We start from the raw sequence: 25,176 nt of genomic DNA on the forward strand, positions 1-25,176 counted from the left end.
AGTGCCTGATCTACTGATGAAGTCCTAACTACTTGGATCGGAGCGGTCAGCCCATGGATTTTTTCATTTCCTGCTAGTGGCGTGATATCAGCTGCTACCTCCAGAGAGAGAAAGAGCAAAGGTCTGTGACGCAGTGTCAGTTGAGGGTCATTTTATTTATTTATTTTATTTATTTATTAACTTTACGACTAGATAATTAAATCTCATTGAGGGCATGGCCAATAGGACAAGAGTCCCATGTAAAGACCAGCCTAACATTTCTTAGTATAGTGGAAAGTATACTGGGTCACTAGCGGTCACACTATCCCAAATAATAGAATTTTCCATAAGACCGATGTAACTCAGTGCACTGATCTACTGGGGAAGTCCCGACTCTACTAAGATCGGAGTCACCGCATCGATATTTTCATTTCCTGTTATTAGTGGCGTGATATCAGCTGCTACAGTTCAGAGGCACTCAATCAGCAAAATCTGTATTAATTTCCAAGAAAAGTGACGTTTTTTTATTGCTTCTTTTCATCTGTCGATTCACCACGTGCGTTTCTTGGAATACGAATTTCAGACCTACAGATATAAAGCACTTGTAACTTGCCTTCTGACTGGCTGGATTTCCACTTTTTGACGTGACGTACTGTCTACTCACCGTTAACATAACCGATTTATTCCTTTTTCAAGGGCATTACTTTAGGGGTGTTTCGGTCTGCAACGAGAAGAACCGTAGAGTTCGTACTTTCTTCTGCCTGTGAGCCAGTCTGTGTTCCGAGTTCATTTCCAGCAGCCACCAAAATGACGACGATCAAAGCTGTATCGATTTTATTGTTTTGCGGTAAGTAAGGATTAAGATGGTGTTGTTCAGTGCATTTCTTTTCAATGAAATATTTCGTAACATATCAGTGTGAGTTGGATTTTACTGATTGATTTCGGATTCGCATGGTCACTAAAGTGTAATTTGGCTTCAAAAAATAGTCTCGTAGTGCTGATTAATTTTTATTACCAATTTTCATGCGAGCATTTTTTGAATGAGACCAGATGAGTTTTGCGCCAGCATTCACTTCATGCAAACCAGAGGAAGCGATAACGATAAATAACTTTTAATTCACAGAGCTCCATTGATTCTTTGGAGACTGACTTTAGCTTACTTACCTCATGGCATAAAGTCTTGTATTAAATTCCTTTATCGTAATTTGAAACGAGTCGTGACCTCGTGTCACATCATTGAACCAATCAGTGCCTATGCGCCTTCCCCTCACCTCGTTGAACAAAATGAAAAGTTTTATTCAATTAAGTTTAGTTTTTTGCACTTTTTTAATCTTTCCTTGGAAACCAGTTTTGTTGGGTCTTTATCAGTTTTTGATTATAATTTGTAATTCAAATAGCTGAGGATCTAGAAATAGGAACCATTAAGTTACGAAGAAAAAGCACGCTCATCGGCTCGTTTCTTAGAAAAACGATCAAAATTCCGTATAAATTGCTGCAATACAAACAAAGTCTCTCGCTGCGACTCCGATCAGCCTGCATTCCTTGGTGACCTGCGGTCGGTTGCAAGAAAGAAGAGAAGGCAGTGGCTAGACTCTTCCACAGTCTCTCGCTCGTCCGTTCCGTCTCCACGCTTAGAGACTGTAACGGTACAATGACCGAAAGGACTTATGGGTCCCGAAAACATGGACCCGGCGTGCTTTGGGAACCAAAATACTCGTCCACAGTCTCTCTCGTTTTCGCTGCCATCTTGAAAATATTGAAACGAGAGAGACTGTGGACGAGTATTGAGATTGCTTTTGTATTGAAATTAAATCTTCTACTTTTTTTATTTCGTTGCGCAGGAGTAACATTGTTATCCAATGCAGCCGCTCAAACAACCATCAAGTTTCTTCCTGTTCTGTTCGTGTCGTCTGCACCAGATAGACCTGCACCAGACTCAGCAGTCATCTATGCTGCAACTATTTGTGATGGTAAACTTTACGATGGCAATTTGACCGTTGCTAGGGTAAACCTACCGAATGGATGGAAACCAGTTATTGGCACGTATGCTAAACTTGAGGTGATTAAAATAAACGCTTTCCATTTATCGTTCGACTGTCGAGGCTGCAAGGTTTGAAACTACCTTGCAGTCTCGATTGATTGTTTTGTTCTTGACCAGTAAAGCGATGTATGGAAATTTGTGAATAGGCAAGTTTTAGTCGAGTTATAACTATGTGTTTGACTGTAATGTGCTAAACCTCATTAAATTGAGTTATTATTGTTATTATTATTAGTTGCGCATTTCAGATCAGTAGCTTGTCCGTTGCAAGCTAAGATTGCAACAATAAAATATTTTGGGGCCTCCGGTTCACTGGCACATTTAGAGACTGATAAACTTGTGGACCTCGCTATGAAACATACACAGCAAATCGGATAGGGCGGTTTTGGTCCCAAAAATGGGGCCAAAATTTTGACCCTATAGTGGCCCCCTTAAAGTAGGGCTATTTTGGCACTACCGGTAGGGGCCATTTTTTTAGCTCTGATTTTGGGACTGTTTTAGCTCCTTATATGGGGCTAAATTTTGACCCTAAAATGGCCCCTTGTGAAAAGGGCCATTTTGGCACTTCAGGAATTGGAGCTATGTTAGCTCTGATTTTGGGGCTGTTTGAGCCCTTATGTGGGGCTAAATGCTGACCCTAAAATGGCCCCTTGTGAAAAGGGCCATTTTAGCACTTCAGGAATTGGAGCTATTTTAGCTCTGATTTTTGGGCTGTTTGAGCCCTTATGTGGGGCTAAATGCTGACCCTAAAATGGCCCCTTATTAAGAGGGCTGTTTTAGCACTTCAGAAATGGTAGCTATTTTGGCTCTGTTAGGGCTAAATCTTGATTCTAAAACAGTCCCCAAAAATAGGGCTCCTTTGGCACTTCTGAAACGGTAATCATTCTGGCTCTGAATTTGGGGCTGTTTTTGCTCTTTAAGATAAGGGACATTTTCATTTTTGGCACTTATATTGCAGGTATTTTTTTTATGAAAACGGCTTTGGCATATTTAATATTCAACTTAAACATAAATAAAGCAGGACCAGATTTTTTTAATAGAAATTTATAAATCTTTATGTAACCTAATGTAACATGAATAAAAAAACTAGGCATAAAAAACAGTCTACTCTGAATATACCTAAGCAGCATTTACTCAGATTACTTTTTAGCCAATGCAATGCATAATGAATGAAAGTTATCTTGCATACTTTTCTCATGAAATGGATTCTATAATGCATTCCATAATAAAATAGTATATACTGTAGAATACAATGTAAATGCTGCTTAGGTATATTAGAGTTTACACACTTATTAATTCACATCTAAATTTGATAATATTCCAATAAGGGTGTCAACAGGCACAGGGCTTTTGTTATCTGTGACACCCATTAAGGTTTTTTCTAAAAAACAAAATATTTTTTCCAACTACATAATCAAGATTGAAAAGATAGTATGTTGCCAATAGGATAACTATTGCATCAGCAATCTTGTTTGTGGTGATTGTTGAGAACAACATGCCCTCTGCAGCCACATACATTAAATCTGAATTGTAGAGGTCATTAGCAACTATAATGACTGGCTGCCGCAAACCCTTGATGGCCTCATCCAGTGACTGATGGTCCTGTGAAAATAACAATTTGCAACTTTTTAAAAATCATTTCCTTATCATTGTGTAGGTTGGGAGGGGGGCAATATAGTATATCACCTCATAACACTCAAGGCTAATATTTTATTGCACTTACTGGAATGACCTTGATCACAGCCTCTTCATGATCCTTGTTTTGGATTCCTTTTCTATTTGCCTCAAGATCATTGAGGCCAACTTCAAGGCTGATCTTTCTTTGAATTCTAAAAAAATATTCAACAAAACAATGTACTAAGAAGCTGCTTATTATCTTTGTTTTCTCTCAATTACCTGATGAGTCATCATTCCTTTTTTTTCTTCTTTTTCATGAATTAGTTTTTTTAAAGTCATAATTTATTTATTTATATTCATTGATTAACTGCCCTATTTCATCATGGTCACTGCAGGGGGACAGAATGGAAACAACACAAAGGGAAAACATGGGAACAAAACACCCATGTCAACAAAATACCATGATTGAAACATAAAATATAATATAGACAAAATGAAGCCAAACTTTAGAAGAGAATAAAGATTTTGTTTGAATTTTCTATTGATTTATGTGATTCTGTTCCCATGTAAACTCACTGTGACATCAGTATGAAATAGGGCAAATAAAGGTATTTTGGGACTCTGGGAATTCATGTAAAACTTGCATTCACAATTCCTCCAAAGAAAGAGGTAAATATGAAGTGGAAAAAATTATAAAGTTAAAAAATGTTTCTGTTTTACCTTCTTCTTGGCATCCACTGTCAATGACAGCAGTCATTTCCAAAAATATTTTTTCATGTTTGCTGTTCTTTTTGGCATAGCTTAACGTCCGGCAGCTCCAAACATCTTTGAAGCTGCTCTTCATCTGGGTCGTCAGGTCTGGATTTCCCATTACTCTTGCAAAGTCAGCTTTAATCTGTTAACAGATATTTAAAAATAAATAAATTTAGACTCATCTCTCTCATTGAAGAGTATTCAAACTGCTAAATAAATTTGCTACATGGATTAGTGAGAGGTAGAAGTAGATGTGGAGAACATAACCTGAAATCAAACTGCAGACAGCTATTATTTTTACAGGTTTAGGTCCACTAAAGAAGCAACTGAATTAGATCCAATTAGAAGTTATAAGTTGATTTTATGGAGTAAAGAATCATCAGAGAACCCAGAGAACAAATATTACCCATGCTTTCTAAATTGTTTGAAGGTCCCGATAATTACACATTATCTTGTACACTGTAGCTGATTTACACTTACATAGAGCATACTCTGGACAGGTGGGAACATGTTAACAATTTCTTTGAGAGGCTGTTGCTCAATGGGAACCATCTCTCTTCTTTTTGCATAGGTTCGGTTCATCATTTCTTTTATGTTGCCATGGTCCTTTCTCGTCTTCTTCCACTCCTGCTTTATTGCAAGGATTGTACCCTTCACTTCTTCTTCACTTTGATCATCTGTAGGGACCACCATCCAGGGTTTTTGTTTGGAGAGTTTTGGATTGAGGCTACTGGCTGCTTTTTCTTTTGTACGTTCTGTGTCTTGGTTGGTTCTTTTGAGCTGAAGCTTTTTAAACCGATTCATGATCTTTACTTCAAAGGCCCCCTACATACATAAATGTATATACATGTTAATTGTTGGCAACAATTGGTAGGTTTTATCTAGACAAAATATTTTTTGTCATCAAAATTAATAATTTTACTGTTGACACACTAACAAACCCACTTGAACAAAACTAATCAGAGAATCAATCAGACTATTTTCCTGTATTGAAAGAATGCCAGTTTCAAACAATATGCCATTTTATTTTTCCATTAAAACTTTTTTTATATAGATTTTTAGTGATTTTTGGCCCAGATAGGTTAATTGTTGGAATGTCATAGTAATAGGCACAAGGTTGTCTATCTTAAACATGTGCTACCATGTTCTAGACATGCATATTTACATATACCTAAGTTCTTAAGAAAAAAAATTAATTGCATTACACAATTTTACCTGAAAATGTAATCATATTTGCTTACCCAAGGCTTGGCATCTTTGCTGAGTTGAGGGGCTTTCAAAAAAGGATAAGTTTCTACAATTAACTTAGCCACAGCTTCTCTTTCCCTGATGTTAGGGCTTCGTGTAAAGTTTTGCACACTAGTGCATACATCACGCACCATCTCATTAATGAGGTTTGGGGTGAGAAAATTATTGGCCAGCCCAGCCTCAACAGCACATGAAAACTAAAAATAAAGAATTGGATCATGTTAGTAAAATGAACTTATGAAACTCACATTTTGGGTTTTAAAACAGCTTGCCATTTCAGGATATCAATAAAGTTCTCCAACCCCCACTCTATACATTACTTTAGCTTTTCTTACTTATGCTGTATGCTAGATATAGATAATAAATAACAATATCATCCTCAGGCCATAACAACCATAAGCCAGATTCTTATCAATAAAGCAGATGAGTCCATAACCATATATGATATATTTTGCTGATTGTCTGAAATCTACTAACCCTATTTGGTAGTTTGTAACTTTTCAGCCAATCTACCTGAAATATAATGCATATTTAAAAAAATTAGTAATGTATGACAATGAGGGCACAATTATTTCACTATATTCCTGGACTAAATAGCTATGGTTTGCCCTTTTGAATGTTGGCAGTGCTTGCCCAAGGGAGAAAAATTAGATTTTTTCCTGTCCTGACATGGGATATTTGACTGCATAGCCTGCCCATGTAGGGGGATATTTCCACTGCCCAGGGGGTTGAGGTCCCTTGGTATTGACCAATACATACATGTAAGAATTCAATAATAGAATATATGCATGTATTGTAAACAAGGATCTTGAAAATAGTATTCAAAATTCAACTAATATCAGGAATGTGCAAACTATACTATGCATTCAAATGCTCTTGATAATTATAGTTGAATATTTCACAGAATAATATTATTTATGGAAGTATCATGGATTGAACAAAAATGTTTACTATAAACATTTGTTGATTAAAAACACATTTATTTCACAAACAGTAATATATAAAAATATAATTTCTAACTTAGTAGTTTTCATTTTTCAAAATACTGTAGTTATGCAATGAGGCAAAAAGATATATGATAAGATATATTTATGGATTACTTTCGAGCAATGACCTTTTTAAGCATAGTTCATTTTTTTCAATGTCTTTCATGCAGATATATAGTATAAATTAAAATAAACTGAAATGATTGATTTTTAAAAACTGGTGATTACCAAGGCAAATGCTTTATATTACAGAATTTAAGTGCTGGCATAGCTTCTCTGCAGTTGGTCTATCAAGTGGGTTTCTTCTCATGCATGCAAGAGAAATATCAGATAGAAATTCAGAGTTATGTACTTTCTGAACCTGCCTTATTAGGAAACCAAAACTATACAAATCACTTCGGGGTGATTTCTTTGCAAGGCCATTGATCACCTCTGGCGCAATGTGAGGATAACGTTGAAGATAAATACACTTGTCTTCAATGGGCAAGGATTTGAGAACACAATCTTTGATATCTGGCCTTATTAAAATCAACTATCTTAGGTATGAATGCATCATTGCACATTGTAAGTACTATATTATCAGCTTTCAAATCATCGTGAACTACTAAATGAACAGTCAAATAATGAAGTGCATCTGCACAGCTAGCTAATATTGCATACCACTGGTGCATTTCCTCACTTAAATTTGAGGTGGTTAAGACAGACTGAATTGTCACTGGCAATTTGAGAACATCTGGTTCAGAGCAAAGCTCAAACACTATTTTTAGGGTATTTTCAGTGCAAACTCCAAAGACAAATGGGAAGCATTTATGTGATAATTGCTGTACAATCTGCACTTCGTACAGTATATCTTTTATCTCAACAGTGTTATTAACATATTCTTTAACAGCGACATAACACTTTGATCCAGATGCATTAAACTGTGTTAGCTTACAAATACCAAACTTGCCCTTACCCAGAACAACTGCACAGCCCTTTTGATCTATAACAGGCTTAAGCTGATTTGAATTGATTCTTCGAACTAATTGGTTACTCAATGCTCTAAAATGTCTTCCAATTGATTTAATTTTTTGAATATTTTCAGTTTTGGTCCTTAATTCCTCAATATTGCTTTTTACTTTTAAGTGAAGCTTTTCATTAACAGATTTTAAGCTAGAATTCTCCTCCTGTAATTTAGAATATTGGATTTTTTTGAAACTATTTTTCTTATCCTTTTGTTTCTTTTTTCTCTGTTTTCGTCGCTGTCTTTCTCTAAAATTCTTTTCTTCTAATTTAGGGTATCTCAGTTCTTTGAAACTGTTTTTTTTTCTCCTTTTGTTTTTGTTTTCTCTGTTTTTGCTGCAATATTTCTTTATTAATTGAGATTTTGTGATCTTGATCCTAAAACAAGCGAAATACTTTGTGTTACCTCATGCACACAGACAAAGTTCCATACCTAGGCACTTAACCACACACAAAAAATGTGCTCCAGAAGCTATAGCAAGCCTCTATCACATTAGGTGAGGTACCAAGTGAAAGGTACAACTTTATGCTCAGTGAGCCTCCAAGGTATTCCAAAGTATAAATTATACCACTTTGAAAGAAAGTCTAACCAAATTGCACTTAGTACAATAACAAAAATATGTTAAAGATAAAAAAAAAAAAACAACATGCAAACCATGATGCAGTCATTCATAGCGTTCTAGCCGGCTTTTGAGGAAATAAATTTGGGAAATGGATATAAGTCTTTAAATGCCTCCCTGATTCAACCACGTACAACACAAATTATAACTTACCTGATAACTCGAATTAGAAGGCATCGGAGTGTTCCTTGGACGCTTGGCCTTGGGCGTAGACGTTTTAGAACTGTCTACATCAAAAACGGCAGCAGACAAGTTGGACGAGCCGGAGGAGCTGTTTGTCATATTCGAAGTCGTATCATTTTCACCATCTTCGTCATCAGATTCCAAGATAGCTGGAACAGGCCTTTTCCTAGGCAGGCTTCTTGCTGCTGGCTGTCCTTCATCGTCAAAAGTCTATGGGGAAAAAAAACATTTAACATGAATAAACGTAATCGTACTGAATCACTACTGAATCATGAAATATACGAATACGGACTTTGTACTTCGAGCATGCTCAATGCGATTTCTGATTTTTCCCGCCATAACTTGCACGTGACTAGATACTGCAACCGCAAACAGTGCGCTCGAATTTCAGAAAAGAATCAGTAAATTTTACCTCCTCTTCAACAGTAAACATTTTAAAATATTCTTCTTTCTTCTTCTTCTTCTTTTACCAATAATAAGTGGAAAACATTTATATCTATACTAGAAATACATACCTTGCCAGTTATTTCTACCCACGCGCTAATGGCGGCGCGCTTCTGTTTGAGGGACTTCAACATGTCCCCGATTTCCACTCGATTTCCCGTCGATTTCAGCATCTTAAAATAAACCATAAGAAATTAGTTGGCATTTGAAGGAGATAAGATGAGTTCTGAAACACATGAGCTTTGTTTGCAGTTGTTTGAGATGGACCGCCATGCACATCTCTAACTTCTCCATATACCAATAGGCTAACGTAAGCTTAAGATTTACCTTTGAAAGCTTTGACGATTTCTTTGTCCAAACCACGGGACTCCAACAACTCTCCCAACTCACTCACTGTTAGATCTGTGATCTTTTCACTGAGTTCCATATCGATCGGGCAGTGTATATTAGTGATGAACTCACGCGGTCAAGTACTCCTTACAGTAAAGCGGCTCGAAGGAAAAGACAGAATCATCACACGAGTCACCAATTTATACAAATCTGGAATTGAAATCTGGAATTTGTCACTGACGCGTCAAATTCTCAAAATTCCTCAATTTGGCGAGAAATAACCTAGCTTATTGAAGCAGAAAGCTGGCAGAGTAAAACTTTAAAAAAAAGATTTGAGTAGTAGATACTTTTATTTAAACAGGGTTATCCTATCAGTAAAATACAATAAATTTACTGTTATCAACAGGAGCCCTAACTAAAGAAAAATAAAACAAAAGAAATAGACTAAAATATTTAAGATATGAAATTAAGCTAAAAACTAACACTAATAATAATATCAATAAACTATACAATATATATACTAAATTTATATTCATACATACATATAAACATGCAGAGTAGGATGTACACAAGCAGACACATACATACAATTGATATATGATACAATTGATATATGATAAGGCAGATAACAGTCCATCATTTTATCAAAATATACAGGATAACGAATCTTCACTCGTTGGCAATCCGTCTTATGTCAATCAACTTTATTACGTGAGGTCACGAGACCAAGCGCGCGCTTTTTTTGACTGCCGCGTCGACAAAGAGCTCAAATAGAGGAGATACATCATGAAGATGCCTTTAGCATGCTCTATGTGCGTCTCTTTTTTCTTGACCCTTTCTCTGTTGAAAAACCATCTTGAAAAGTATCATAAAAATGAAGACAACTTCCACATTGTCTGTCAAGCTCCTGGCTGCTCTAAGAGCTATGATGATTTCGAGGGATACAAAACACATTTGCGTAGAAAGCATCGGGACACAATGCACAAGGTAATTGATGATCTAGGACCGCCACACGGTGGACTAGAAATATCAGAAAATCCCTCCACTGATACCAGTAACGAGGAAGCAGGGGACCAAGAAGATTCGTCCTGTTTAGGGCCTCAAGACAAATCTTTCCGCGAAGTACAACAAGACGATATTTACTATGAACAAGACCAAAGAAACGTTTCCGGTGATCGACAGTATGACGTTCTTAACGAGGACACTGTAAGGCGATTGAATGCGGCGTATTTGCTTGGGACCAAAGCAGCACACAAACTTACTCAGAGAACGGTTGATTCTGTTGTAGCAAACACTACATCAATTGTACAAAATTCCATCTCGTTATTGAAACAAAATTTATGGAATAGACTTGATACTGCTGGGGTAGACTTTAGAGCGGTTCCAGGACTCCAAGAATATTTTGACGACCTTACTGCTATTGACAATATTATTAATAATCCTTTTCTTGGAGTTGAAACAAAATTAAAGTATTTTAAAATTATCACATATTAAATTGTTACATGTGCTATTTCTCATTTATTGAACATATTAGGTATTTAATTTATGATAATTTTGTGGAATTGAAGTATAAAATAACGAAATTATTTTCTTTTTTTGTGCTCCATCCTCAAGTGTGGTTTAAAAAGTTTGACCAACCATATGGGGACCAAACTGCACTTATGTAAGAGGGCCAAATTAGCTCCTATGATGTAAAGTAGCCTCTTAGTCACCATTGATTTTAGTCTACCATAGGGCCAAAACAGCGCTTGGTGTCCGAGGGCCAAAAGAGCTCTTGTAATCTAAATTGGCCCCTTATACCATTTTGGCCTTCCATGGGGCCAAAACAGCACTTAATGTACGAGGGCCAAAAGAGCTCTTGTAATCTAAATTGACCCCTTATGCCATTTTGGCCTTCCATGGGGCCAAAACAGCACTTAATGTCCGAGGGCCAAAATAGCCCTTGCAATCTAAATTGGCCCCTTATGCCATTTTGGCCTTCCATGGGGCCAAAACAGCACTTAATATCCGAGGGCCAAAATAGCACTTGTAATCTAAATTGGCCCCTTATGCCATTTTGGCCTTCCATGGGGCCAAAATGACACTAGATGTAATCTATCAAATTTACACTTGGACAGCCAAGATGCATTTCCCCCCTGATCTGGCCTAGTTGAGGGGGCCAAAACAGTACTGATAGACCCATACCAAAATGGCTTCTGTGGAGCCAAAATGGCATTTTGTTCTATTTTGGCCCTAGCCTGGGCTAAAATAGCACTACTTTGAAAAAGCCAAAATGGCTCTCTGGGGCCAAATTGGTCCTCTCATATTTACTGTGTACAATAGATAATAAATAAATAGTAAATAGATTAGAGTAAATATATAACTACACTACTAGATAAAAAGTTCAAAAAATATATACATTAAACATTAAGATCCTTAAGGAAATGATAATGAATAATAAGGCCTTAATTATACTCTATGAAATATTCAATGCATAATAAATAAATAATAAATAAACTGTGTATATCAAATAAATTACTGTGTACTATTAAACTGATCCTCGCAGTATGTGAAGCAACTTATGGAGCTGCGAATTGAATCCCGTTCAAGACTCAGAATGTTTTCGGAGTCAGTTCAATTTTCAGCTCCATAAGTTGCTTTACATACTGCGAGGATCAGTTTAATTTGATAAATAAATAAACTATCACGTCAAACTAACTGTGGACCGTTGGTCGTTTAGGTATGTAGCGATGAAGAATGCACCAAAATCTACTGTTCTAATTGGGCATCTGGCAAGTTCAGTGGCAATCATTACTGCAACTTCACCTACAATGCAACCATGAATGATCTATACTTGCGTGTAACCGCTGGACCGAGCCCTAACATTGATTGGACTGTAGCGGTTGAGTTTTTGAACACCAAAACCCCGTTATTAGAACGACCACCTTTGCGTAATGCCATGGACTTCCCAGAACCAATAGCCAAGGATGGTGTGCGTGCAAATGTTCAAGTTTTGATGCAGATAGTGAAGACCGCAGCGGAACAGACCGTCTTGACTCTTGGACATGACGAGTTTCTCTTCAGGTTTTGTCCTGATCGACAGACGGGAGACCGGTATGTTAGTAGCAGTATCTTATGTATCTTCAATATCGTATTTACATCAACTGCACTAAAGTCACTTTAGTTATCTTTCTCCACTCAATGGCGGATCCAGGATTTTGTTCAGGGAGGGGTGCTTCGCACATAGTTAACCCAGGGAGGGGTGCACCCCTTAGCAATCAAAGGGAAAAAATAGTATTGATTATATTCGAAGTGGGGGCACAAAGTGGAACCAGGGAGGGGTGCGCACCCCCTGCACCCCTCCCCTGGTCCGCCCCTGTCCATTCAATGGCGGATCCAGGATCATTTTAAAAGGGGGGTTCCAGAAACACTATTTTCTGCATTTCAAGGACAAACCACGATTTCAATCAATTTAGTTTATTTTACTAAGCGTAATGAACATGATCGGCTTGACACACTTAATGACCCCTGACTGCCATTCTCATTTTTCACCCGGCGTTCAGCTCCTAATCTGTAGTCTGTTTGACATTTATCCAGCCTGCATTATTTATAAACGAGGGTAGGGCGGGAGCGAGGTCTCCAATCTTCATTCTCGCAAGTTAACGTGAATTGAATGGCGCCCTCTTGATCGAGAAACGCACAAATGACTTGAAAAGCAGAGTTTCCTGAAATGTTTATATCCTTGCAATTCAAATTACATATGAAAATCAAAAATTCGCCCCAGTACATTGCTCGTTTCGAAAGTGGTCAATAGGTTTAAAAAATTTTAACACCTCCAAGGTTTATAAAATGGAACTTTTTGGGCCTAATAACAGTCTGTTTTAACCTCAACAGCTACGACATAACCGTCGCTGTAACTGGAACAGACTCCAAGTCAGCCATGGCTACTTATGTGTGCCTACCGAACGAGTTACCCTGCTCTGTCTCAAGCTCCACTCATTACGACCCACGTGGTATCGGTATCAATACCGTTACCATGACAACTGGTAGTAGTCAGTTGAGTGAGCTACACGTGATAGTGGTGGGATGGGGTGATGGTGAACAGACCAACACATTCACACTGGGTGCCACTGTTACTAAAAAAACATAGAACAAACGAGCATGCCGGGACCAGGTCTGTACAATGCTTTCTTGAGGTACAATTAACAGCTACACCCGAAGTCCACATGGTCTACGAGCCAATAGCCCATGCCCGAATTGATTTAGTCTAAACCTTCTACAGTAATTATTAATCGGTCGAATAAATGGATTCAAATGATTAATCTTGAAATTATGTTTGAAAACGCGAGTAAGTGTCAATAGACCAGTAGTGGCTCAGCCAATCAGAACACAGGACTGCGAAATTGTGATTGGCTAGTAAGCTCCTAGTGCTCTATTTCTTATAACGCATAGTTTAGAAAAATGATGTTTTGTAAAAATTATGAAGCTGAATTTCTAAAATAATAAGCCGTCTTGCCCTTCCTCGATCATGAATTACGTATTAGATAAAGATATTCGGGCTATGTGACTGTTAATACCACGAGAAAGCATTGTATATCTATTTTATCTCATGCTCTCGATATAGAGCCATAATACTGCCTTGCTTCCTGATTGGCTGTATATTCTGTAGCATGTGATAAACAAGACTGACGCACTACTCGGAACTTGGGAAAGCTGTTGTCGTTAATTTTCTCATTACTTCATTTTTTTATTTTTTTATTATATTTTATTTTTGATTTATTTTTCTTGCTTTATAAAATTCGCGATAACATGCAGACATGTCAGACTATTGATCTCCCATCTTGATCGCTAAATTATCTAATTACAAAAGGAAATGAACTTAAAAACTCATTGGAGAAAAAAGTAAAGAGATTTCGTCATGCAACATCAACACAAGCCAATAGAAACAACTACAGTGAAAAAGGAAAATAGAGATGTCTTAATATCAGCTGCTCAAGAACACATACATATGTCAGATGTTAGCCGCCACTGTTTTAGTTTTCCAAACCAGCACTTTTCGCTACTAGTGTAGATAGACCACTAGTAGCTCAGCCAATCAGAGCACTGTAGGACTGTGATTGGCTAGTAAGCTACACCTACAGTCAACATGGAAAATAGAGATGCCTTAATATCAGCTGGTTCAAGAACACGTTTGTCAGATGTTAGTGGTTGGACATCTTGATTGTCTAATATTGCCACATCTATGAATTAGAATAAAAAACCATTCAGATTTGAATATAAGAACCGGAATTAGGAGATAGACTATTTGGCGGAAAGAGAAAACAAACACCTACGGCGGATACGTCTTTCTTTTGATATGTTAGGAAATAAGATATCTGTTTTCATAAACGCAAGTCGCTTGCGTTAAATTAACGACTAATTTCTGAGCGCGAAGACTACCGATTGTTTGTATGGCGCTTTTGAGGGTTTTTTTTTATTTTATCTTTTTAAATAAGATCTTTGCCGCTGATCTTTTAAAATTAAACATGTGAACCGCGTCTGACAGCGTGTTTTGTTTTCTACCTTGTTAGTATTTTTGATTTAGTCATAAAGTCACTTCGCATTGCTAACGTGCTGGAGATGCGCGCGCGGGCAGCGACAAGAGTGTCTTGGATAAAGACTTCATGATATACGCGCCTCTAGCTCCTACATCAAATGGGATTGCTGGTACCCTAGTTCCACGAAAAGGGGATAATCGAGCAGCTGACTTCAGAAACTACCGTTCACAGTCATGTTTATATAATCATGATTCTTCATCCATTTTCGTTGTGAGGGCATACATTTCTTTTCTTCTCCAAGGCAGCCGATAAGAACTTGGCGATAATTGTTTCTGATTGGCCAAATAAAAACCTGATTGAAAATTGGGATCGGATTAATTTAGCCCACATAGTTTCCCAAATCTGTCGTCTTTTGGTCGCGGGACGGAAGCCCAAGCGAGAAACTAGTGGAATAGTAGATACTTACTAGAAGAGCTTGCGTTTATCCAGGTCAGTTCAATCTAGACCAGTGCTCATGCGCAAGAACTTTAAAGTTTCAAAAATATGTTTGAAAATCTCAAAAAATGATTTTCACCTGTTGAAGAAGATCTCATATCAAGCCGAGTCGTTTTAAATTTTAAATTTTAGTTTTGTATTATTTTGAAATTTCGGAATTAGTTCGCAATTGAAATAATACGCAGACACCAGATAAATGATTAACAACGGCAGACCATGTTAAATTTCATGAATAAAGAATGAATTTTATTTAATGAAACTGTTTCTTTTCGTTGCAAAATTACCACTTGTGAAATATCGGTAAATTCAAAAAATATGAAGTCTGGTTAGTTTTTTCTTCAGGATAATCGTTCCGGAATATCGCTCATTCAAGGGTATTTTAGTGTGGTCATCCTTTTGAAACACGAAAACTAGTGTAAACTGCGTCGGTGTTTTCAGTAAAAACACGGTTTATCTATTATTTATTATTTATACTAAAGCTCTGTGGATGGACAAGATTCAAAAGGAACAAGAAATCAAAAGCATACATCAATAGTGCTTATGAATGATTTAGAAGCTTTCCCTTGAATTTCACTTAAACCAATGCGAGGGTGTACACGTGTAGCTATCTGTTTCCAACATCTCACCACACTAAAGGAATTTCCCATTGCGGTTTTGTTTTCTGACGTACTCCCTCGCTAAAAATTGGTCGAATTTGCCACAAGAAAGTCAAAACGTTTATCAGTTCATGAATCAGTTGACAAGTTGGTTTGAACTACTTTGTGAACAAACGTCAGGCCTCATATGACCTTATTTTTGTCAACATTTAAAGTAAACAATTGAGAAAAACAATGACTGATATACTTGAATGAAAACGAATTGAAAAACACAAGCCATGTATGCTTTAAATTTCAAAACAGATTATATGTGTGATGTAATTCTTTTATTCCTAAGAACAAAGGAATGTTTTGAAGAAATTTAAATACCCAGCTCGTATTTTGAGTATTTCGAGAACAAAATCTGGTTAGATATATTACGTTGCTTTGGTGGATATCGTTTTTCTCTCTCCGTGACGATCTCCAAACGCTCGTTACCCGTTACTGCTGTTTGCTGGCCAATTTACTTACGAATTATGATAATTACCATACATCTGGCTGGCGTAAACTTTAAAAAAGTGCAACTGGCGATGAACGAGGGTGTGTGGCTGCATCTATAGACGTTTTCTCTATCCTACACAGTGGAATTTCAAATCAGTAGACTTGGTAGAATCACAGAAACCTCGGACAAAAAATTGGTCTGCGATTATCGATGAACGCGACAGTTGAGTTGTTCTGTCATTGCGAAGAAAACCCGCATCAAGACTAACAAGAATGACGATGAAAAATACTGTATTGGTTCTTTCTTTCTTCCTCTTTCTCAATGCTCAAACTTTGGCTAAAATCATCAAAAGAGAATCGCAATCTTCTACCCCAACGAAGAAAGATGGTTTAGCAGGTAAGTTTTATTTGAATTTTTTTAAGATAATTTTTTGTCTCTTTGTCTAAAAATCGGCGCTCTCTACCAGATGGTCTGAATATTTCAAACGGAATTACAGTCGCAAGGAAATCGTCCGTAAATGTTATCCGTTTTATAATACACATTTTATTTTTCTTCTTAAAAGAGACTCTTATTTTGAATATTTTTGAAAGTCAAACATTCTGTATAGAAAAGTAAAATAAATTTAAGTATTTTATTATTTAATGAATACATAAATTAGGAATAGAAATTTGACTTGTCGTTAAAGTAAAAAAGTAAAATTACTATTTTGTGTTCTTAAGGCCTTTGTCCTAATTTATTTACTCAAAGTTATTTATACATATTAGATGGATATAGCAAATACAAAATACAAAAAAAACTTATGAACAGAAACTATGCAAACGAATTCAAAGTCGACTAATTTTTTCAGTGCGTTTTAATTCTGTTGAGACGATCTAAAGAAGAAACGGAAAAATAGCAACAAGATGGAGCCTCTACTCAAAAAGATATCGATCGTAAGAATGGTTTTTGTCGTATCGTGTGTAATACATCGAAGGCTATTCACTGAATGATCTACTGCGTTGAATCAATGATTGATTTCTCGATCAAAGAACGTCTTTTTTAATTTATACTAATTGGTTCGAAAGGGCTGATGCGGCGATAAGCGCATCAAAGCCTTCTTTAAAAAGTTTGAATCTTAAGGAAGTAGCTAATAGAATTGTTTTTAAGATCGGAGACAAGTCTCAGATAGCATGGAGTCAGTCCTCAGCTGAACAACAGCCTGAATATCAACAGAAAAATTCCGCTTGGTTGCGTTGACATTAATGTAAATCATATATTCATTCGCCTTGAGCCTTAAATTACCTCCTCAGTAGTCCTTTAAATATTAATCATTACCTACTGCTGTGTCTTTTGACAGATAATTATTCATACAAGGGTTATATAATTAACCCGTTCATTCAGAGTGAAAGCCACGGGCTTCTAATCGTATGAAGACTACATTTTCGAAGATGAAGTGATAATTAAGTGGAATTTGGTGTTTTCTTATGAAAGGGTCGGTGACAACCTTCGACTTCGCGTGAGGCAACAAACCCTGACAGGAGAGGGGACGGGAGGACGGAATATAATTTACTGCGCACCGGTCCTGCGCACTTGCTCAAACAAAACAAGAATGGATTAATGCCATAACACTAGAATGCCCCAAAAATTCAATTTATCCAAAATTGAATTTTTCAATCAAGTTAGGTATATTTATTCATTATTCACAAGTATTCTGATTCGTGAGGAATTACCCATAATTCATTTATTATCAATCGACTCGAATATATCCCTGATTCTGATTGGTTGCGCAAACTGACAATGGCGGCGAACAAATAACGGTTTGAGCATGCGCTTTACTGATTCATGTAAAAAATGCCGACGCGAATCCTAATAGAGATTGTGAAACACAAAACATGAAAATCGATCATATCTCTAATAAAAATGTGCTAAAATTGGATTTGTAAGTCACTTTTGCAATATTTTGCCGACTCACATCCAGTAATTCTTTATTATTAGTATAAACACCTCGCACCAAAGTGCACTTTCCAAATGTAGTTCAATTTGCCGAGCGAAAAAAAAAAAAACAACAACCAAATTTCCTATCCTGAGAAATGAAATTAAGAGAAAATTCTTTTCGTATTCAAGCGGTGAGCGCCAAAAACTATTTTCTTGAAGAAAGGCTGTTGTAAGGCTAAAATCCTGTTATTCAGAAAGTTTAACTTGTTTGGAAGTGGAGATGACCGATGAAAGTGGAATCAAAGTGTAACCTAAAGCAAAAATTTTATTCGAAAATAAGGTTTAGGCCTTCATTTGCTTATTTCCCATACATTTTCTATAAAAGAGCCCGACAAAGCTACATAGTTCTAACACAAATGCAACAAAACATCCTTGTACAATTGAAAATACCGCTTCAAACAAGCATTTTATCATAGTACATCAGTTTCTAACTGTTAAAAAAGGTTTCTTAATAGACCTCTCCTTTACTTTAGGCATAATGCTTTCCCGTATCAGACCCTAATGGCGGTGTGTCATTCCCTTAAGTATCATTTCTTTATTTGACTCTTGGTGTATAAGAAGACGCATGAATACTACGGCTCAAGATTCTATTGTTTAGTGTTCTCCAAACGCTATTGAGCTGAAAAGAAGTTGCCGCTAAAAGAGAAGAACATTTCTTAATATTTCTATTTTTCTTTCTCCTAGTTCCTCTTCCTGCTATCATTCTTCTGTCGGCTCTGGGAGTCTGTCTCATCGTCTTCGCCATCCTGTACAAGTTCATCAGCTTCGATACATGTTGTCAAGGCACAAAGGATGGAGACAAATCCAAAATCATCGACAAGGTTCAGTACACTGAAGTCGGACAAATCGATATTCATTCGGATATTGAAGAAGGCAAGGACAAGCGGCGTCGATCGAATTTTAAATCGGTTATAGCATCGAACCCTGTACTTGATGATACAGATTTTAACGCGGGTAGAGGACGGCCCAAGGCGAAAAGCGTCACTTCCCTGAACAAACCTCAAATCAATTTACCGCGTCGAACGTCGGCAGCTCCACCACCGCGACGGAGCGATAAGCTGTCTCTGGCAGCCATTGAACACAGCAGTAGAGTACGCAGCGAGAGTGACCTCAGTCTTAGCTCTACTGCGTCATCCCAATACAACTACGGTAGCTGGGGAGACAGCCTTGGCAAACCAGGTCTTCCCATGAAACATATCTCACCTCTAGCACTATCAGCGGCAGGAGGACGACGAGCAGCTGGTCAGCGGGCTATGTCTGCATATGGAGATATTATATCACTAAGGCCTGAGAACAGAAGCAAGAATCTATTGGGAAAACTTCAAGTATCTGTTTCGTATGCGCCGACTGCACAAAGACTGGAGATCGAAATCATTCGGATCGAGGAGATCAATCAAGCAGTCTTCCAGATGGGTTTGGCTTCGTACATGGAGACGCATATAACACTCCTGCCTTCCAAGCGCGCTCGCTACAAGACCAAAGCCAAGGCGGTCAATAATGTAAGCTTTCAAGAACGTTGGGTGGTTAAAAACGTATCGAAACAAGAATTGGAGTCGATGAAGATGAGGTTTCGTGTTTACAGCCACGAGTTTATAGGAAAAGGAAAATTACTTGGGGAAAATACATCAGACGTTATGTTGTTTGATCTGGAAGACATTGGCTCAACACAATGGCTGAATCTCTCACCAAGCAAAGAAATCACCAAACTAATATGTTCGTAACTCCAAATACGGCGTCATTACAACACGTCATCTGTCACGTGGGGCTGACCCAGATAAGCTATTTTTGTCCATAAATATTACGTCACTAATAAAGGGTCTTTCCTAAAGTCAAGCACATACTTCAACCATCTTTCATTTTATGATAATTTTAATGTGCCAAGATAAGTAACCCCACCATTACTAACAACAAATCTGAGTAATATGCCAGCAAAGCAAGACTGGTCTTTAACTTTAACCACGGTACGACAAGGCGTCCACTTGTCCAACCAATAATGACCCTTATATCCATTGACATCAATGATAACTTGTGACCGAGACAAGAATACAGACAAACTTCACTGTTAGTTTTCTTTGCTGGTTCCAGCTTTGAGCATAAAAGAAGACATGGCAAAATTTAAAATATCCGGCAAAAATATCAAGACAGCACCTTGATTACAATTCCGGTCCATTTGATTGTTCATAGTCATCGTTGTTTTCCGATTGGCCGGGTGTTTATATTTCAAATCTGATTATTTGTAGTTCTTAGAAATATAAACTGTGACAAAATCAGTTTGCGGGCTACCTGTGGGAAATACAGGCTTGGCAAACAAATTAGTGTCACGTGATGAACGTCGTGTGACGTATGAGCGGAAACTCATTTTAAAAACTTACACAAATGTTATCAACGAAACAACGAAGATCAACGGAATTAAACTAACAAACGACAAAAAAATATATTATCACATATTTCAAAGAAGTAGATAATTTGTGGTTTTGGTTGTGGGAAATATACAAATGGGATAAATGATTATTATATGAATAGAAAACATCGAGAAAACGTTGGCTATGAATAGAATGAAATATAACGAAATATAAAACTGAATAATAGAGTAAAATCGAGGGAATACGAAAAATAAAAAAAAATGGTCGAAGGAATGAAAGCTAAGTGGAAATAAGTCAAAAATGAATAGATAAATGAGATTTATTAGTTATTATTTATTAGGTAACTAGCAATTAAGTTAATTTAGAACATGAATCTATTATTAACTATAATCATTAGTTCTATGATAAAAAGATACAAAAGTTAATAGAGTTTCAGATATTTCTTGAGCTCCAGCTTTCTGTGCACACTTGATCAATCAACTCACTTAACATTTAAAGCATTAATCAGGTCATGTTATTATTGGGATTATCTTAAGAATATTCAAATTTTATGAGAGCAGATTTCCTAGTGATATGGAGTGACCATTCTGATAGGTGGATAGTATCTAACGTGTCGTGTCGTGATTGGCTAGATGGCTGTGATCAGCCTTCGAGTGACACTAAAAATCTGCTCTCCATGAACTTCCACTGTGTTATAAAACAAAGCTACCTAACGACTCAAATCCTCATTAAATTATTTTTGAGTGTTGATTAAATATGTGTTTTACTTTGGGATAGAAATTATATATTGAGCTAGCTATTCAGAATGGTGGAAGGCCAGCGGCGAAGGAATGATACTGATGACTCTCTAAATTGCATAAACTAATTGAATTAGATTTGGCGGGAACTCAGTTTCCCGCCAATACGCGCACGCGCGCTCCACCAACTCCCTTCTTCCTCGACTCTTCCCCAGCTTGTGGAGTATTCTGTATTTGTCGGATACTAAAAGAGATATTGGCTGCACGAAGCCATACTTGGAGGTTTTGGTTAAAAAAAACAACAGTTCAAACTAGAGTAATATGATTGTCATACAGGTAATAAAATAAAATATGACCTCGTGAAGCATTGAAATCGAGGGGAAAAAAAAAAAAATCTGAATAAATTTACAAAAAGCGGGAAAAGACGCGACATTTTGCGTCACACTTCAGTGCCATATCACCAGTATTGGAAAGTAATCTAATAACCGTTTCCTTTTCAAAACAAACCAAAAAAACAACCTCCAAAGTCAACATTGGTTGTACGACATTGAAAGAATTGGAAGCTAGAAAGTCATGAAAAAACGTTGATCAAGTTTGGTACCTCCTGGGCTAACAATATCAATAAAGGAAGAAACCAAAACAAAAAGCACGAAAATTAAGCATTATAATAAAACCTGCCCTTAACTAATACTTTGTCTATGGATGCGGAAGTCACTGTCTGAACCGAATCGATACCACAGTGTTCCCACGGACACCACAGGGATACCATGCCAACTCTTTTCTAGATATCAAAAGGTTTGAGACTTGTTGAAAAGTTGAAATTGGGTTTAAACTATTTTAATCTAAGTTCACTTTGGACTTTAAAACAGTTGAGTTTGGTGTTTGAAATCTCTATATCTTAGCAGCCGTTAGTAATCACAGTTCCATGGAGTGGAAAATTGTTTTGCTGCTGACGCATTCACGCAGATAATTATGCATAAGGGACTTTAGTTTTGTAATGTTTACCAATCGCGTGTATTGTACTTAAGGGAGTTTAGCACGACACCACATGTGGTTTAACGTACGTCGTGCAGTTGAAATTTCGAACGATTGAACAAACTCTGTACAGATGTGTTTACGACCGGACGAAAACCATGAGATTTCATCGGATTGTCGTTCGGAACTTAGATCTTTTATATCGGATACCGGGATTCCTCTTTCTCGCAGTTATCTCTGATTACTTAACGAAGGTCGCTGGAAAAATCCTTTCTTCTGAATTAAAACGAGAGAGCTTTTCAAAAAACTCGGAGAACGAAGATCGGAATAATACGATAGTTATTGATGGAGATACAGAATCCAACTTCCATGGTAAGTAAAACTAAAACACGTATTGACTATGACATATGAATGGCCCTTTCATACTTATGTAGGTATTTGCAGTTGTTTGTTTAAGAACTTTCGAAACTTTTCTAAGTTTTTTTAACTTTCAGTATCTTGCAAAGTTCAAAGCAAAAAATGTTTTCAGTCACGATAAAAACTTAAACAGTAGTTTATTTTAACTCGAATAGTTCGAAGCAAAGTTTTTGAATTAGTTAGGACTAGCAGGGTCGTCCTGTCAGAGCTGCTCTCGACAGAATAATATGACGGGTAAATTCATAGTTAATATAACTATGTCAATAAAAGTAAAAGCTCACATTTGGCTTATGAATTGGATTAAAAAAAACAATTGATAAACCATTTGTTATTTTTTTATACTTAGAAAAGTAATTTTACGGCCACAATTGAAATGTAATTTTACAGCGAAAATGTTTTTATGCGAGCGAGATATGTCAGTATTTAATAAGGTCTCTCTTGAACTCAAGTCGACCAAGTTCCGCTGCCTTCCTAAGTTTTTTTTTGTTCATATTCACCGAAATATATTCCCACGTGATGTGATGTCCTTGTATTTCGTTTATATTTAAACTTTGTCTCTAAGTGTACGGTAGAGTCGTTAGATAGGCTTCAGTAGGACATGTTTTTCTACAATTCAAACCACGTGTCAGTCAATCCCGCCTACATTGTTCCTTTCTTTGTCGTTACCAACGGTTGATAAAATACAGCAAGAACGATGGCTTATTTTGATAATTAGTAGAAAATGACTTTAAAGCCATATCTATTAGAAGGGGGTGATACCTTAGCTATAATCACTATGATCCCTAAAACGCTTGAAATGGATAAAACACATTAGCGCAATTCTAGAAAATACATTAGTAATCAAGAAGTGTACAGCGATTCGGCTTTTACATGACGCTTTTATGATCAAGACAGGTTACGAGGCCGACCAGTGGCGTTGAAAATCCAATAAGGTCACGATAAGAACTCTATCAGTATTAACGCATACAAAGACAGAAAAATAGAGAGAAAAATAGAAAAACCACATTAGGCATTTTAAAGCAACTACCGCTAATGACAGGTATTGTACAGGAAGCTAATAATAAGTGGAATATCTAACCCAGGACTCGTGGTTACTTTTTCCATGACTATTAGCTATGCAAGAACCATCTTATACAATATTTCTAATTACTTTACTCAACGACTTCTTCTGTAAATAAGGTTTGTTTGTTTGCTTTGGTGCGAATGAAAAAAACCAGTTTGACAAATCAATAGTAAAGTGATGTACAAATGAGTATAGTAGTAATAAATTATGCGTTCGGTGTGTATATAATGAAGTAGAGAGAGTAAGAGAAAAATATCAAATGCCCTTGGCAGGATTCGAACCCATATTTTTATATTTTTTTTATATTGATATTTTTCTCTTACTCTCTCTACAAATGAGTATATTAAGAATTACTAAAGTGCGCGTTGATTGGCTGACTATCGCGTATATCGTTCAATATACTGAGATATAGGAGTGTTATGAAATGGCCAAATTCCTCTATTTGTTGTTGTAGGAATTAAAACTTGCTGGAAGAGGTAAGTAGATCATAAGAGAAACAAGCTAATAGTAATGTCAGAATGTTCATTGGTGTCTTGGAACGACCATAATTGTTTATTTCATTTCTCTTTTTTTTATTTATTTATTTATTTTTTATTTTTTTGTTTTCTCCTACAGTACCACATGCCTCCATCATTCTACTGTCCCTTCTAGCCCTCTGCCTAATCGTTCTTTTTATCATGTACATCATGCTACGTCGATGTGAAAGTCGGCTCATGGACCAACTATCTGGCAAAGGACGTTCATTCTCCTATACCCAAATAGATTCACCTGAATCTGGACTTGACTCTGGAAAACTATCAGAAAAAGATTACGCACTCTATCCTTTATCTACGACAATCGAGAAACCATTAAAAGAAGATGTTAATCGCAACCCTCCACCCCTACGCGCAGCTGTCATACAAGTAACTGTTAGTTTTTTGTCGACTACAGGGCGGTTGGTCATAGAAATAGAAAGACTCAAATCAGTAGCAAAAACACTACTTCGTTCTGGTTTTGCAACATCGGTGGAAATCCACGCACGACTGCTACCACTGTCGCATAAATTTCGGTACAAAACGTCTTCAAAGCCGATCCATAAAGCAGAATTCCACGAACGATTCGCCTTTGACGGATTTACTAAAGACGATCTACGAAAATGTTGGCTGCGCTTCCGGTTATACTCGCAAAGGCGTATGGGAAAGAGTAAACTGCTCGGTCAAGTGAATGTTGGAATTACAGACTTTGAGGTGGATGGAGTTTGGTCTACTTTGAATCTAGATATCTTACCGAGTGAAGAAGTTCATAAATTGCTAACTATGCATAAATAAAGTAATTTTTTTTTCCACTCAGTTTTTTCACTGAATTTTTCACTGAATCTAG

The 25,176-nt window shown here is 36.9% G+C and overlaps 4 protein-coding genes across 5 annotated transcripts; 3 read left to right on the forward strand and 1 right to left on the reverse strand.

Moving 5' to 3' along the window:
- The first annotated feature begins 513 nt into the window (after positions 1 to 513).
- LOC116288380 (uncharacterized) lies at positions 514 to 14,716 on the forward strand. Its single transcript, XM_031695161.2, has 4 exons — positions 514 to 826; positions 1,821 to 2,038; positions 11,920 to 12,293; positions 13,074 to 14,716. Exons 1-4 carry the CDS (start codon positions 787 to 789, stop codon positions 13,327 to 13,329), a joined length of 888 nt encoding a protein of 295 aa, XP_031551021.2. The 5' UTR covers positions 514 to 786; the 3' UTR covers positions 13,330 to 14,716.
- LOC148912235 (uncharacterized) lies at positions 3,031 to 9,548 on the reverse strand. Of its 2 annotated transcripts, XM_089027884.1 has the most exons (9): positions 9,198 to 9,548; positions 8,942 to 9,043; positions 8,397 to 8,636; positions 6,113 to 6,148; positions 5,629 to 5,832; positions 4,868 to 5,212; positions 4,355 to 4,529; positions 3,741 to 3,846; positions 3,031 to 3,619 (listed from the first exon to the last, which is right to left on the reverse strand). In XM_089027884.1, exons 2-8 carry the CDS (start codon positions 9,041 to 9,043, stop codon positions 3,755 to 3,757), a joined length of 1,194 nt encoding a protein of 397 aa, XP_088884010.1. In that variant the 5' UTR covers positions 9,198 to 9,548; the 3' UTR covers positions 3,031 to 3,619; positions 3,741 to 3,754. The 2 variants fall into 2 exon arrangements, with proteins under 2 accessions (XP_088884010.1, XP_088884009.1); XM_089027883.1 differs by lacking the exon at positions 9,198 to 9,548 and having other exon boundaries at positions 8,942 to 9,116.
- Positions 14,717 to 16,072: 1,356 nt separating the features above from the next.
- LOC116288365 (uncharacterized) lies at positions 16,073 to 21,380 on the forward strand. Its single transcript, XM_031695137.2, has 2 exons — positions 16,073 to 16,684; positions 18,947 to 21,380. Exons 1-2 carry the CDS (start codon positions 16,561 to 16,563, stop codon positions 19,981 to 19,983), a joined length of 1,161 nt encoding a protein of 386 aa, XP_031550997.1. The 5' UTR covers positions 16,073 to 16,560; the 3' UTR covers positions 19,984 to 21,380.
- Positions 21,381 to 22,373: 993 nt separating this feature from the next.
- Positions 22,374 to 25,124, forward strand: LOC116288366 (uncharacterized). The gene is made up of 2 exons (XM_031695138.2): positions 22,374 to 22,709; positions 24,433 to 25,124. The coding sequence occupies exons 1-2, from the start codon at positions 22,496 to 22,498 to the stop codon at positions 25,122 to 25,124; spliced, it is 906 nt and encodes a 301-aa protein (XP_031550998.2). The 5' UTR covers positions 22,374 to 22,495.
- The last annotated feature ends 52 nt before the right edge of the window (positions 25,125 to 25,176 follow it).

Source organism: Actinia tenebrosa, unplaced genomic scaffold (assembly GCF_029948245.1).
Source record: "Actinia tenebrosa isolate PJP-AT-01 unplaced genomic scaffold, QUT_ActTen_1.0 PGA_scaffold12__29_contigs__length_12842862, whole genome shotgun sequence".
NCBI classification, from domain to species: Eukaryota; Metazoa; Cnidaria; class Anthozoa; order Actiniaria; family Actiniidae; genus Actinia; species Actinia tenebrosa.

Excerpts from the sequence above, each read along its gene's own strand:
- LOC116288380 (XM_031695161.2), top strand. The coding sequence starts at position 787 with ATGACGACGATCAAAGCTGTATCGATTTTATTGTTTTGCG. Across the intron at positions 2,039-11,919 it reads GCACGTATGCTAAACTTGAG|GTATGTAGCGATGAAGAATG; the intron begins GTGATTAAAATA and ends TTGGTCGTTTAG. Across the intron at positions 12,294-13,073 it reads GATCGACAGACGGGAGACCG|CTACGACATAACCGTCGCTG; the intron begins GTATGTTAGTAG and ends TAACCTCAACAG.
- LOC148912235 (XM_089027883.1), bottom strand. The coding sequence starts at position 9,058 with ATGGTTTATTTTAAGATGCTGAAATCGACGGGAAATCGAGTGGAAATC. Across the intron at positions 4,530-4,867 it reads CTGTCCAGAGTATGCTCTAT|ATTAAAGCTGACTTTGCAAG; the intron begins GTAAGTGTAAAT and ends ATCTGTTAACAG. Across the intron at positions 3,847-4,354 it reads CAGTGGATGCCAAGAAGAAG|AATTCAAAGAAAGATCAGCC; the intron begins GTAAAACAGAAA and ends ATATTTTTTTAG.
- LOC116288365 (XM_031695137.2), top strand. The coding sequence starts at position 16,561 with ATGACGATGAAAAATACTGTATTGGTTCTTTCTTTCTTCCTCTTTCTC. Across the intron at positions 16,685-18,946 it reads GAAGAAAGATGGTTTAGCAG|TTCCTCTTCCTGCTATCATT; the intron begins GTAAGTTTTATT and ends TCTTTCTCCTAG.
- LOC116288366 (XM_031695138.2), top strand. The coding sequence starts at position 22,496 with ATGAGATTTCATCGGATTGTCGTTCGGAACTTAGATCTTTTATATCGG. Across the intron at positions 22,710-24,432 it reads TACAGAATCCAACTTCCATG|TACCACATGCCTCCATCATT; the intron begins GTAAGTAAAACT and ends TTTCTCCTACAG.